Below are 12,031 nucleotides of genomic sequence, written 5' to 3'. Positions count from 1 at the left end.
TATATATATATATATATATATATATATATATATATATATATATATATATATTTATATATATATATATATATATATATATATATATATATATATATATATATATATATATATATATATATATATATGTGTGTGTGTGTGTGTGTGTCAATGGGAACAAAAAAATTTAATGGCGTTAATTTTAGATTACGTGGTAGCGTAATTTTCGAACAAGGAAAAGATTTTCTCAACTAAATATAACTTCTGTATATTTCATAGAGGGTTTATAATCTGGAGATCCTTATCTGTATACCAGACTACGTAGCTCGGTGGTATTCCACCGAAACGGACCCATCTTTCAAAGGTAGCCTATATGTCCAATTAACCCAAAGATATACGTAAAAAAAATAGTAACCTTACAAATTGTGATTTTTTTAATCTTAATGTTTAATGAGTAAATGTTTAGTGAGTGTTTCGTGTTTCATTAATATTTAAGATTAAGTGAGTGTTTTTTTTTTAGTGTTTTATGAGTGTTCAGTGAGCATTTAGTGTATAGTGAGTGCCTGTGAGTGATGAGTATTCAGCCAGTGTTTGGTGAGCATTTAGTGTATAGTGAGTGATGAGTATTTAGCGAGTGTTTAGTGTTATTCAGTGAGTGTGAGCATATAGTTAGTGTGTTTATGGGTGTATAGTAAGTGCATGGTCTAGTGAGTGTAAGTGTTTAGTATTGACGCTCTGTGGTCTAGACCGCTCATTTATATATCCATCTGTCGCTTATGGAAGTCGTTATCATATCTGATTATCGGTGGAGTTGTCTTCATTAAGTGTCTTTTTAGTTATTGTTTTCGTAGTTATATATCTTTAGAAAGCACAGTAAATCAAGTATCAACATACTTAAAGAAGTAATTAGCTCGACTCAGCCTCGACACGAGCAACGAATTCACAGTTTAAAAGCTCCGGAAAGATCAGATTTATGAAGGTCTTACGATAAATCGATGACATTGACGTCAAACCGAGTTAGTGACAACGGGCCATTTCCACCCGCCCCGAATTTCTCGCGGCAAAAAACTGGTTCCTCCGAGATATATAAATTTGTAAGATCCTCAGTGTGATTTCTCTTTTACTTTTTGCGATCATTTGCCAGATCTCATTGTGATGAATTCAATTTGAAGTTTTATGCCAACCAGTCGAATTATTTTTACGACTTCGGACATTACTTCTTACGAATACGTGCTTAATTCTGATTTAATTATTTTTTTCCGCGGCAAATATATATGAGCAGTTTGTTTTTATTATTATAAGGTAACGTTTCAGATGAAAAGGTGGCTTTTCTTCTTTAATTTACCGAACTTATATGCCAATGGGTTCAGGTTTTTCTTAGGGGACGTGACCTGGTATCAGGCCTCGTTTCTTTTCTAAGTGAGTATCCAGATACTGAATTCCTGAAACAGAAATAAAACCTATTATCTGAAAGCTCAACATTAACAGGATTAATAATAAGGAGATCTGACAATCACTATAACGTTAGACACACGCTGGAGAAGGGGAATCGTAGAAATAAGCAACTGCGATTGGACCCAGGTCCCTAGTGACGCCACCTGTTTGAGTCGTTAAGTACCAGTTGCAGTACGGTCTGTACGGAGTGCATAGTCTAGTAAGCGTTAGTGCAGAATTTTCTTGGGGGCCGGGGGGGTGGGCGAATGATTAGTACTTTCGGTATGGGTGAGGCCTAGGTATACCTTGAATGTATGAGAAGCGAGCCCTATTATCTTGGGGTAGGGGGTCCGCTGCAAGCCTCCCCGAGAAAATTTTGGACATTTGTTAGAGGCCGTATGAGATTCCCCTTGGAGTGAATTTTATTGTTATTATCATTATAATTTCAAAGGTTATGGGAGAGCAAACCAAGTCTTGGGGGGAGCCATCAAGGTTTTGAGGGGTGGGAGGAAAGAACACCAACCGCCCAAAAATGGCGTCTCTGGATCAGAGCAGAACAGCATTGGATCAGCCGTATGGCACAGAGTGAAATCAAAAGTGTTGCCAACGGGTAGAAAGCGTGGGAAAGACACGACGCCAATCAAACGTGACAAAATGGATGGGTGACGTCCTCAATCTTCCTCTCGTACATGAGATTGGAAGAAAGCTACAGTAATGGGATGGTGATCGTTTGAGGCTACAGTGAGTGCACCACCTACCTTCCGGAAAAAAAAGCGGTGTTGTGCTATCTTTCCACTTTATGAAGCGTTGATATGCTGTTCTAAACGGAAAATGAAGATTACGGAACTTCGCGAAGGTACTGGCTAGGAAGAGGACGTATACAGCGGAGGAAATGGAATATTTAAGATAGACTTAGGCCAAGGGAAAGTCACTGAAACAGCCCTAAAACGCGATAGAATAAAGGCATGCAAGAGGAAAAGGAAATTAGAGGTAACATAGGGCGACGGAGGACGAGGAAACATTTAACTGTAAATGATGGCGGGACTAGGGAAACTGAAAGTGATAAGGAAATAACAAGCGGAGGGTGAAAGTAGTATGGCGGCCGTAAGGATGCAATAAAGGGAAAATATCGTAAACAAAAAATCAACGACGCCACTTGGTAATTTCACCCAGTGGAACACATACGAAAATGGTTACGTTTGGTAACGGACGCTCACGGCGAGGAACATATCACAGACATTTACGGTCTGGAAGACGTTATTTCGTGTAGCTATGAGAGAATGCATTACGTAATGCACGCCATTACAGCGTGATGACATGCGCAATGACTGCGTAACGTGGTAAAATTAGTATAATGGTATTCCTTCTGGACCGTACCTTGAGTTTTTCTTAAGGGGAGGGGGTTCGTTTTCCCCAAAACTGGACCTTTTCTTCTATAAATGTTATTGCATAAGTAAGTAGATACAAGATGAAATACTTGAAAATGTTATTTTAGTTATATTAAGAAGAAAAATGGGGTATGCGGTCTATGCCCTTCTACCCGATTAGATGTCATTCAAAGTATTGACTTTGGTTAACAGAATTTTACTTATAATGTTGAAAGTTTGCACTGAAATTCAAGAATATTTCTTCGGTTTTATTGATAGATTCATTTATTATGTTAACGATAACATACATATTACTTTTATTTGTTGTTATGTTATATGCTTTGACTTAACAAAAAAATCATAATTATTTATTACTTTGTAAGTACAGTTAAATGAAAAGGTATAGTCACAGAAAATATGGAGTTCCAGAAATTTTGAACCGACCTTATACGGTAAATGGCCCGTGCCTTGCATGACATACCGAGTGGCTTTTCCGGCGTAAATAGTATATACCTACTGCACAATATCAGTCACGAAATGGCTAGGCCAGTGCTTTCATGAAAGAAAGCAAATCAGACATTAAGTAAATGAGATATCGTTGCTGGTTTATAAATGAAAACTGACGAGAGAAACCCCCTGAACCCATTTTCCATATTTATGTGGTGCCGAGGTGGAGAGGTTGGGTCTTATATCCTCCGAGAAGACAGGGTTTACCTATTGAATGTTGTTGGAGTTATCGAGAATATCAAGGTCATTCTTTAATACTGTAATGAAAAGATGAAAAGTCACCTTTATGTTACATAAAAATTGCAAAGCATCTGGAAATTGTTTATGTGGCAAAGCTGTTAATATCAGGTTCAAGCAATGGGGAAAGGTGTGCAATTAGTACTATCAACGAACTTCTGGCATTGCCTCAGTAAATACCGAAACCCCAGAAATTTTACGCCTCAAGCAAGGACCTCATTAAGCTACGATTAAACTTAGTAGACACCAACCATTTTCAAGCTAAAACAAATACGACGTCACACGATTCAGCTATTAATCACACACATGCGCACATTGCCGCACACAAGCCAAAACGTCATGGGCTGAGCACCTTCACATGAGTAACACTTTCTACACCCGGTAGTGTGCATTCTGCAGACGTTATATCGGTTAGTGTACCTTGTGGTGTCTGCGGTATAGCCAGAACACCTCAGGAACGCTTTATGAATGTGTTAATGACCCTGTTAGACATATGTGAAGATGGTTTATAGAATCGTTAATTCTCTAAAGTATGGTACCTTCATGTGGTGAAATAAATGTGGCCATATACAGCATAGATTTGGTTATGTCTTATTTTTCTATCAATGGGCTCGTATGTTGATCTGAGAACAATCGATTCTACTTATTTACTCACATACTTTTACTTTCTCTAGAAAAAGAGAAAAGAAGGAAAAGAAATGATATACGTCTTTAACCAGGTTGAGACGAGCAAAAAAACGCAAAGCACAAAAACTGGTCAGGATTCTCAACCCACTTCCGACGGAAGAAGAAAGATCGCTTTCTGATTAGCCTAGGAGTAGAGGTGCTTCGCTTCGATCGGATGTAAAAATCTATTTGGTTTTAGACGACGATAATCATGTTTTCTATAAAAAAGAACATAATGCAATTTTTTCTAATTGTATGATTTTTATGGAAGTATATTACTAGAATTGGAATTATAATATCCAGTAAGACCAATAGATGAAGATATTTTGGAAATAATCTAACATCGTGTGTTGTATTATATATATATATATATATATATATATATATATATATATATATATATATATATATATATATATATATATATATATATATATATATATAATGGAGAGAGAGGGCCGGTGCGGATTCAGCTGCAAGTATAATTGCTAAAAATACAAATGTTTTCAAGAGCTGCCATCTGCGAATCGCAAAGTTCAACAACAGTTCAAAGATCAGAGAGTGAAAGTTATTGCATGTGCTGCCAAGCGCCGGTTGCACAAGAAGAAAGCAGTATAAAGATAAAGAAAAAAACAGAGAGGGAAATTCTACGGAAAGAATTTCAGAGGAATGTTACCGGGGATGAGATAAGGAAAACAAACAATCCAAGGGTCGATTACTCGTTACGAGACGGCTTCTCCCCTCTAATTGCTTGCCAATTGTCTGATGTTTTTGTTCTTCAGTTTTTGTACCTTCTCTCTTTAACAATACAAACCGCTTGTTATCCATGCACGAAATCTACCTTTTCACGTCGAAACTATACACCAGATAATGATAGTACTCATCTGATGTGCTATAATAGTACTAAACATGGCGGAAGCTCAATGGGACGCCGTGTTTAGTATTAGCCACAGGGGGATCAAAATATTATATACACCCATTTCTATATATTTCCAGCCATCAGTAAACGACATCTCTGATCCCCGAGGGCTATAATAGTACTAAATTAGGCGTCCTACTGACCTTCAGCCAAGTTTAGTACTATCACCTCGGAGGTGACGCGTAGTAGGTGGATGCATACCTGGTTCAATACCGGTAGACAGTGCGCAGAGGAAGAGGAAGATGCAAGTAAGGAAAGAAAGTCAGGAGTGAATAGACAGCCAACAATCGGAGGGAGTTTAAAGATCCTTCATTTGGGGCATAGCCCGTTTTCAGTGCCGGTAACGCCTCCGCACTCACGAGTAAGATAAACGGTCGAGGGTTCTTTTCTTATGATCCTATCGGTTCTTGTATTGCACGGAACTGGTGTAAAAAAAATGAGATGAATGTTGCAGTGCAATGCTGATTTATCTTATTTTTTATATTTTCTGGAGTTTCGACATTTTTTTTTGCTATGTATATAGAGAATGCCAGGTTTTGTAATATATATCATCATAATGGCTATCACTCGATTCAAGTACGAATGCTCTGGGATATCGTTACTAATATGGCTAATGAGACCAATTCTCGAGTCACATACTCTTGACACAATTGGGGCATTTGTTGTTAGGTGGGAGTGGAGGCTGTGGATGGACCTGACGAGCTTGTCTTGAAGCTCTACGATCCTTCAGATGCTGCTTTCTGTTCTCTTCATAATTTTTAATTCCATCTTTCAGTTTAACTCTCCTAGCAGATCGCTCCGCTGCATCGGTCAATTGAGATGAATGTTGCAGTGCAATCTTGATTTATCTTATTTTTAATATTTTCTAGAATTTCGACGATTTTTTTTCTTTTGCTATGCATATAGAGAATCCCAGGTTTTGTAATATATATATATATATATATATATATATATATATATATATATATATAATATATACATATCATATCATATATATATATTAGTTCTTTCCTCGAATCAAGTATACGTAACGTAAATTTGGTGTAGCTACTGCATATATAAATTTATTCACTTCAAGGAGAGAGAGAGAGAGACGCATTATGTTCAGACTATTCGAATGATTTTATCGCCACTTTCGTGAGAGGAAATCCAGTTCGCTTTTTTAGCAAATGTTCATGGAGGGCGATGCAGTTTCCTCTGCAGTCGTTTTCAAGAGAGAGAGAGAGAGAGAAATGGTACTGGTACCTCGATTTGTTCCATTTTCATGGAGACAATTCAAAATATGATGTAGCGGTCAAATCAGTTATGGTTTCCTTAACGTTAAAAAGATAATGAATACTTCTCCGCCGTTGCCATATTTCTGGCAGGGAATTCCCCACATGTTGTGATTTCGCCTGAAGAGAATGATTAAATCCAGGGCGTTCGTAAGCTCCCAGGGACGGAATTCCACTGCAATTTATGACTGTCTCACTTTCCCTGGAGGGGGAATTTACTCAAGGAGTTAGCGCTGTCACTTTCCTGGGGGGAAATTTGACCCTTTTTTTTCGGGTGGGGGTTTGGATAGGAGAAGCGTAATTTCCATGGGAGAGAAATTTTGAACTGTAACCTATCATTAGAGTTGATTTATCAAGCAACTACTATTTTTCACCGGCGGAATCTTCGACTCACTAGACCTAAAAAGTAAATAAACTGGAATGTTTTTGGATGAACTGAGTGGAGCCAAATAGAAGGATTCATAAATTGGGTATCTGGCAACATTGGAAAGTATACGGTGTCTTTTCTTTGATGATTAAATGAAATGAGTCGAAACGTTAAAAAAAAAATCTTTGATTTGATGTTTATGAAAAAAAGGCGAAGAGAAACAAAAAGAAAAATAATTAATAAAGATGAAAATAAATAGAAAACAAATAAAGGCCGGAGTAACAAAAACCACAGATAGTAAATTAAGATAAAAAAAAAAAACAGAGAAGAGGGAATAGAGGAAGAAAAACAAAACAAAAAACAAATATACGTAACAAAAAGAAAGTAGAGAACAAATTGCCTTCGCGTATATAGCGCATATTTAGAAAAAATAAATGACAATAGATCAACGCCTCTGTCAGAAGTCATTCAATTTTTACTGCTCTATATACTGCTGTTAATGTTGATAAAGTAAGCGGTGTCTACGAACGCCATAATGGCTTGGCGAGCAAACGAAAGTTTATTATTGACGTGACTGAATGGATGAGGTAGCCAACCACCCGAGAGCCACCACCCAGACAACCCCCGCCCCTAACCAAGACCACCTAACGCCCCCCCCCCTCCCCGCCCCCAACCCTTTACGTAGGTTCATTTATATTTTCCGCATTTTTAGCGGTTGGCGTTGCCACTTGCTATAAAGATGTTACGCTTGACTCTCTCTCTCTCTCTCTCTCTCTCTCTGCTGTATTGTCTTAACCAAGTTCCAAGCGCTGTCCATTTAAAGAGAAAGCAAGAAACTACTAGCTAATATGAGACTATTAAATATATTAAATGAGATGCGGTAAACGCTAATGTTCTTACAGAGGATAATTCGTTTAGCTTCTTGCTTCTGCATCCCAACCGTATCCGAAGACAATTATATGATGTAATGTAATATATATATATATATATATGATATATATATATGTGTGTGTGTGTGTGTGTATTAGACTAATAACAAACAGCGGGCTCATATAAGATTGGAAATTGGAAATGCTGAAGATAAAGAGATATATATATATATATATATATATATATATATATATATATATATATGTGTGTATGTATATATACATATATATGCCATGTAATTGTCTCCAGATATATATATATATACATATGTATGCATATATGTATAAGTAAATAAAATAGTAAATGATACATATAGTATATAATATACGCACGCATGATTTACTACTTTATTAATTCACGGTGATGTGACAAGACTCATTCATAGTACAGATTGTATACTATACACTAAAACTATTTATAAACTAATAACGGCATAATTTATTATTATCAATTTACTTATACGTACATACTACATACATATGTGCAAATAAATATGCATACATGCAAGATGCATATCCATTACATTATTTGGATCACATTGCCCAACATAAAATTTACAATTTTTAAGCAAGAATTACACTAAGAGAGAGAGAGAGAGAGAGAGAGAGAGAGAGAGAGCAAAAAAGTAATAACCGAACTCACGTCTTTGGGAGTGGACAGTGGACACGAGAATCACCAACATCACGTTTAGACCCCGAACGATCATTGCCTGGGCCATGACGTCAGCCCTCATGGCATTCATCTTTCGAAAGATCGTTCCAGTCTCCGGAAAGACACAGTATGAAGTTCCAATAATTTTTCGACCGGTTTTTTTTTTTCTACCCTTTTCGTTGAAAGTTTTCGTGATGAGTTCCACCTACCGGTCTTCAGACTCTAAAAACAAAAGAGCATCGTGCATTGAACGAAGAGAACATCGTTCTCTCACTCTGTAATTGGTCTGGTTTCTCAAAAGCACCTCCAAGTGGTCGTGCCATGCATCTCTGCACCTCACTCAAATTTCCCCTCTTTATGGCAACAGACTTGTCATTGCTATGTTAATATTTATATTGCCTTTTCTCTTGGTATCGTCATTCTTCGAAAGCTGTAAGTTTTAATGCAAGAGAGTGCTTATGTTTCAGTTTTTATAATAGCAGGGTTGAGCCATTATCGAAAATTAGATATTTTATTTCTATTAACACTTCGTTTTAAAATAGTATGTGGTTCATTATAGAGTTTATAGCATCTTAGTGTCACTTATCGTTTAGCCTTGGGTTAAACGGTACTTAAATTTTTAAAGCAGGATCGAATATTTCTAACGAACTCTAAATCCACTTTGAAACATTGTTTGAAAACGGTTGTAAATATACTTTTCCACTTCAACAGAAATTACGAGAATTAGTATCACTTCTCGTCATATTCTTAAAACCACTGGTTCACATACACAAAATTCTTCCTTTAAGATTAACAGTTCAAATCGATTGTTTCAGAGACTAGTTGATCTATGAATTTCCCGAAAGAGACTCGGCCTATCCAATGCAGCTCGGAGGAGCGCGCGGGAACAAGTGTCTGTCTCTTTCTCTCTTTGCTCGGTGGGTGTTATCTTGGAGCCTCCCGGACCTCGACTGGTAGGAAACTTGTTGCTGGCTGCGGGTAGGTACTCTCTCTTTCAAACGTACGCACATTCTTTTATACTCTCTCTCTCTCTCTCTCTCTCTCTCTCTCTCTCTCTCTCTCTCTATGAGTAATTATAACTAATTTGAGGGAAAGGCTTACGCTTATTATGTCATCAGTGGTTGCCTGCATTCAGTGCTACCTTTTTTAGTATCAATAAAACTTCACACACAATCATTGTTTTCTCTATTGTAATTGCAAAGTTGCTCTTTCAGTTGAAATACCTAAAAATAAAGTTCCATAATTTGTAATAATTCCTAAGTGAATAGGATGGACTTCTCGTTTCCAAAATCTCAACGAGATTTCTAAAAGAGATAGTATTCAATCAAGTATTAATATAATATACTCTTTGATCACGGGAACGCTTGTGATCCTCTTCAGTCAAATATTTCAAATGGAAAAATGAAAGAATGTCCTGCTAAGAAGCAGAACTCAGCATTTAAATATATGTAGACAGGCAATTGAGAAACATTTGTTATAGGTAATACATGAGACTTCTCTTACATTTTGAGGAGGATAAAAAGTATCAGAAAAGGTGACCCGAAGAAGTGCTTTGTTTTTTTTAAGTTTTCCCCGCTGAATTGGATCGAAATCACTCGTACTGGGCCTCACATTTTGAGAATTCCCTACCTATTTCCGAGTTTCTTCTTCTTCCCAGCTTTATCCCTATTCAGGGTCGCCGTTTTTAATGAGTCTCTTCCATCTACCTCTGTCCTGTGTCATTTCCTCCCGTACTCCCTCCTCCCTCATATCATCTCTAATGCAGTCTCTCCATCTGGTCTTAGGTCTTCCTCTCCGTGTTCCTTCCGAGTTTCCAAAGAGGAAAAACTGAGCTATTTTATTCTGAACAATTTTTCTTCTTTTAATTGTTTCTTTCGGTTAATTTTGGACACTTCTGAGCATTGAAAATATTAATTCATAAAACCAAAATCCGGTAATTCACTGATGTGCGTTACCAAAACATTCTGCACTACTTTTTCCAAAGATGCATTAATGTTTGGTTCAAGCTCTCTCTCCTCTCTCAACGTAGATTAATCTTAGATCTCTCTCTCTTCGAGAGAGAGAGAGAGAGAGAGGTTAGGAGTTATCACGGACATAAGTCTAATCGAATAACAAAGCACTCAACGGAGCATGCCATAAAAATGACGTCACGTCATTACATTTTTAATCGTTGCCGCTTGCCTGAGATCCAATGCTTCCGTAATATCGAGCGTGGAATCCTTTCCCAGTAATTCGTATTAATTGCAACCACAACACGCGACTCGCTATTACCATAACGATAGCTTCATGGGACATAGACAGGACGGCCTACTGTTGCGTCCATTTACTGCGCATGAGCAGTGATAGCATGCTACAGTTTTTTTTATATGCTCTCATGTTTAACGGTGACAGTCAAATTTACCCCGAAATGCTTTGAATGGATTTGAAAGGGGAACCAGCCGAGCGTCGATACATTTACCTCAGTCAGCCGTGAAAAACGAACTCTTCAAATCTATATTACAATAGTTTGTAGAAGGTCTTAAAACGCACTCTCGGTATTATTGAAATCGAGCCATTTTTAAAACGCATCAGATTGACTATACCAGGCCAAGCGTCATGATCTTTTTGTGCACTTTGATTGTATACGGTGTCACTCAGTGCATTCGGCTCAGCAAACTCCAGAGTAATTTGTCTCTATTCCGTAAACGATGTTATTTTCGTGAGCTGTCAAAAAACTTCGAGGTCGAATGCGCCTCTAACTGGGAAGAAAGTGGGCGCGCTCGTTGGCGATGTATCTCATGGAATGTTGGTCAGCTTGTGAAGACTCTATCAATTAACGGGTGTTATTTGTTCGGCAGTGCAAAAACTCGTTTCTCCTTCGTTGATATTCGGAAGATACACAAAATACGAGTGTCTTCCACTGCAAATAAAATTGTCTTTAGTTTTAGTTTCATCCTACTAACGTGCAAAATAGATAGACCGTTTTATAAATCTTACTAAATCATCTTCATGGCCTAGTACTATTCGGTGATAATGTGTGTTTACTGAAGAGATTTCCGAAGAGTCATCCTGTTTAATACAATTGTTTATGTCTCATCTATCACCAATTCGGGCAGACACACAATGCCTTTTTAAGTACGATGATTTGTCCATGATGTAGCTATAAGAGAAACTTTCTCCCTGTGCAATTAAGCAAAATTTAATTGTGAAAGTGCAAATATTTAACCTACTGAATTGCATGTAATAGAGTACTGTTTTTTCCTATATTATTCTTGAAAGATTACGTTTCCCTAATGCTGTATAAGAATCTCGAGAACATATGACGTGTGATAAACAGATTTATTGCAGAGAAGTGCATACCGAGAACAAAATAAAATTTTGGAGAAATCCATTAGAGCTCTTGAACCTAATCTGAGAGAGAGAGAGAGAATCAATCCTAATCGCCAAATGTTATTGTAATCAGCGTTCTCTCTCTCTCTCTCTCTATACACACACACATTATATATATATATATATATATATATATATATATATATATATATATATATATATATAATGTGTGTGTGTGTGTAAAGCAAGTCAAGGAGTTTTTCCCTATTCCTTATGGTCTAATTATTATTGTTTTTTTTTTTACCTTCTCACCTAAGAGCAGTAAATGACGCATACCTTCAACATAAATAATAAATGCAAGCATAAATACACGTAAATAAACACCCGCAAGCAC

General features: G+C 37.0%; 1 protein-coding gene across 5 annotated transcripts in view; it reads right to left on the bottom strand.

Annotated features, from left to right (window-relative positions):
• The window catches only part of LOC135210169 (chymotrypsin-like elastase family member 2A), a 30,206-nt gene extending 20,896 nt beyond the window's left edge, over positions 1 to 9,310 (bottom strand). For 4 of the 5 annotated variants that reach the window (XR_010313470.1, XM_064242995.1, XM_064242994.1 and 1 more), the window contains exon 1: positions 8,320 to 9,310. Coding sequence is in view for 4 of the 5 variants with exons in the window: in XM_064242995.1 (XP_064099065.1) it covers positions 8,320 to 8,419 (100 nt within the window). In the remaining variant the exon portion in view is untranslated. The remainder of the gene's footprint in view (positions 1 to 8,319) is intronic. The other variant, XM_064242996.1, reaches the window with a different exon arrangement.
• Positions 9,311 to 12,031: the final 2,721 nt, after the last annotated feature.

The sequence above is a fragment of the Macrobrachium nipponense genome, chromosome 39, assembly GCF_015104395.2.
Source record: "Macrobrachium nipponense isolate FS-2020 chromosome 39, ASM1510439v2, whole genome shotgun sequence".
NCBI lineage: Eukaryota > Metazoa > Arthropoda > Malacostraca > Decapoda > Palaemonidae > Macrobrachium > Macrobrachium nipponense.
Note: the sequence above shows the minus strand (reverse complement) of the source record. Positions and strands in the feature narration are given on the sequence as shown.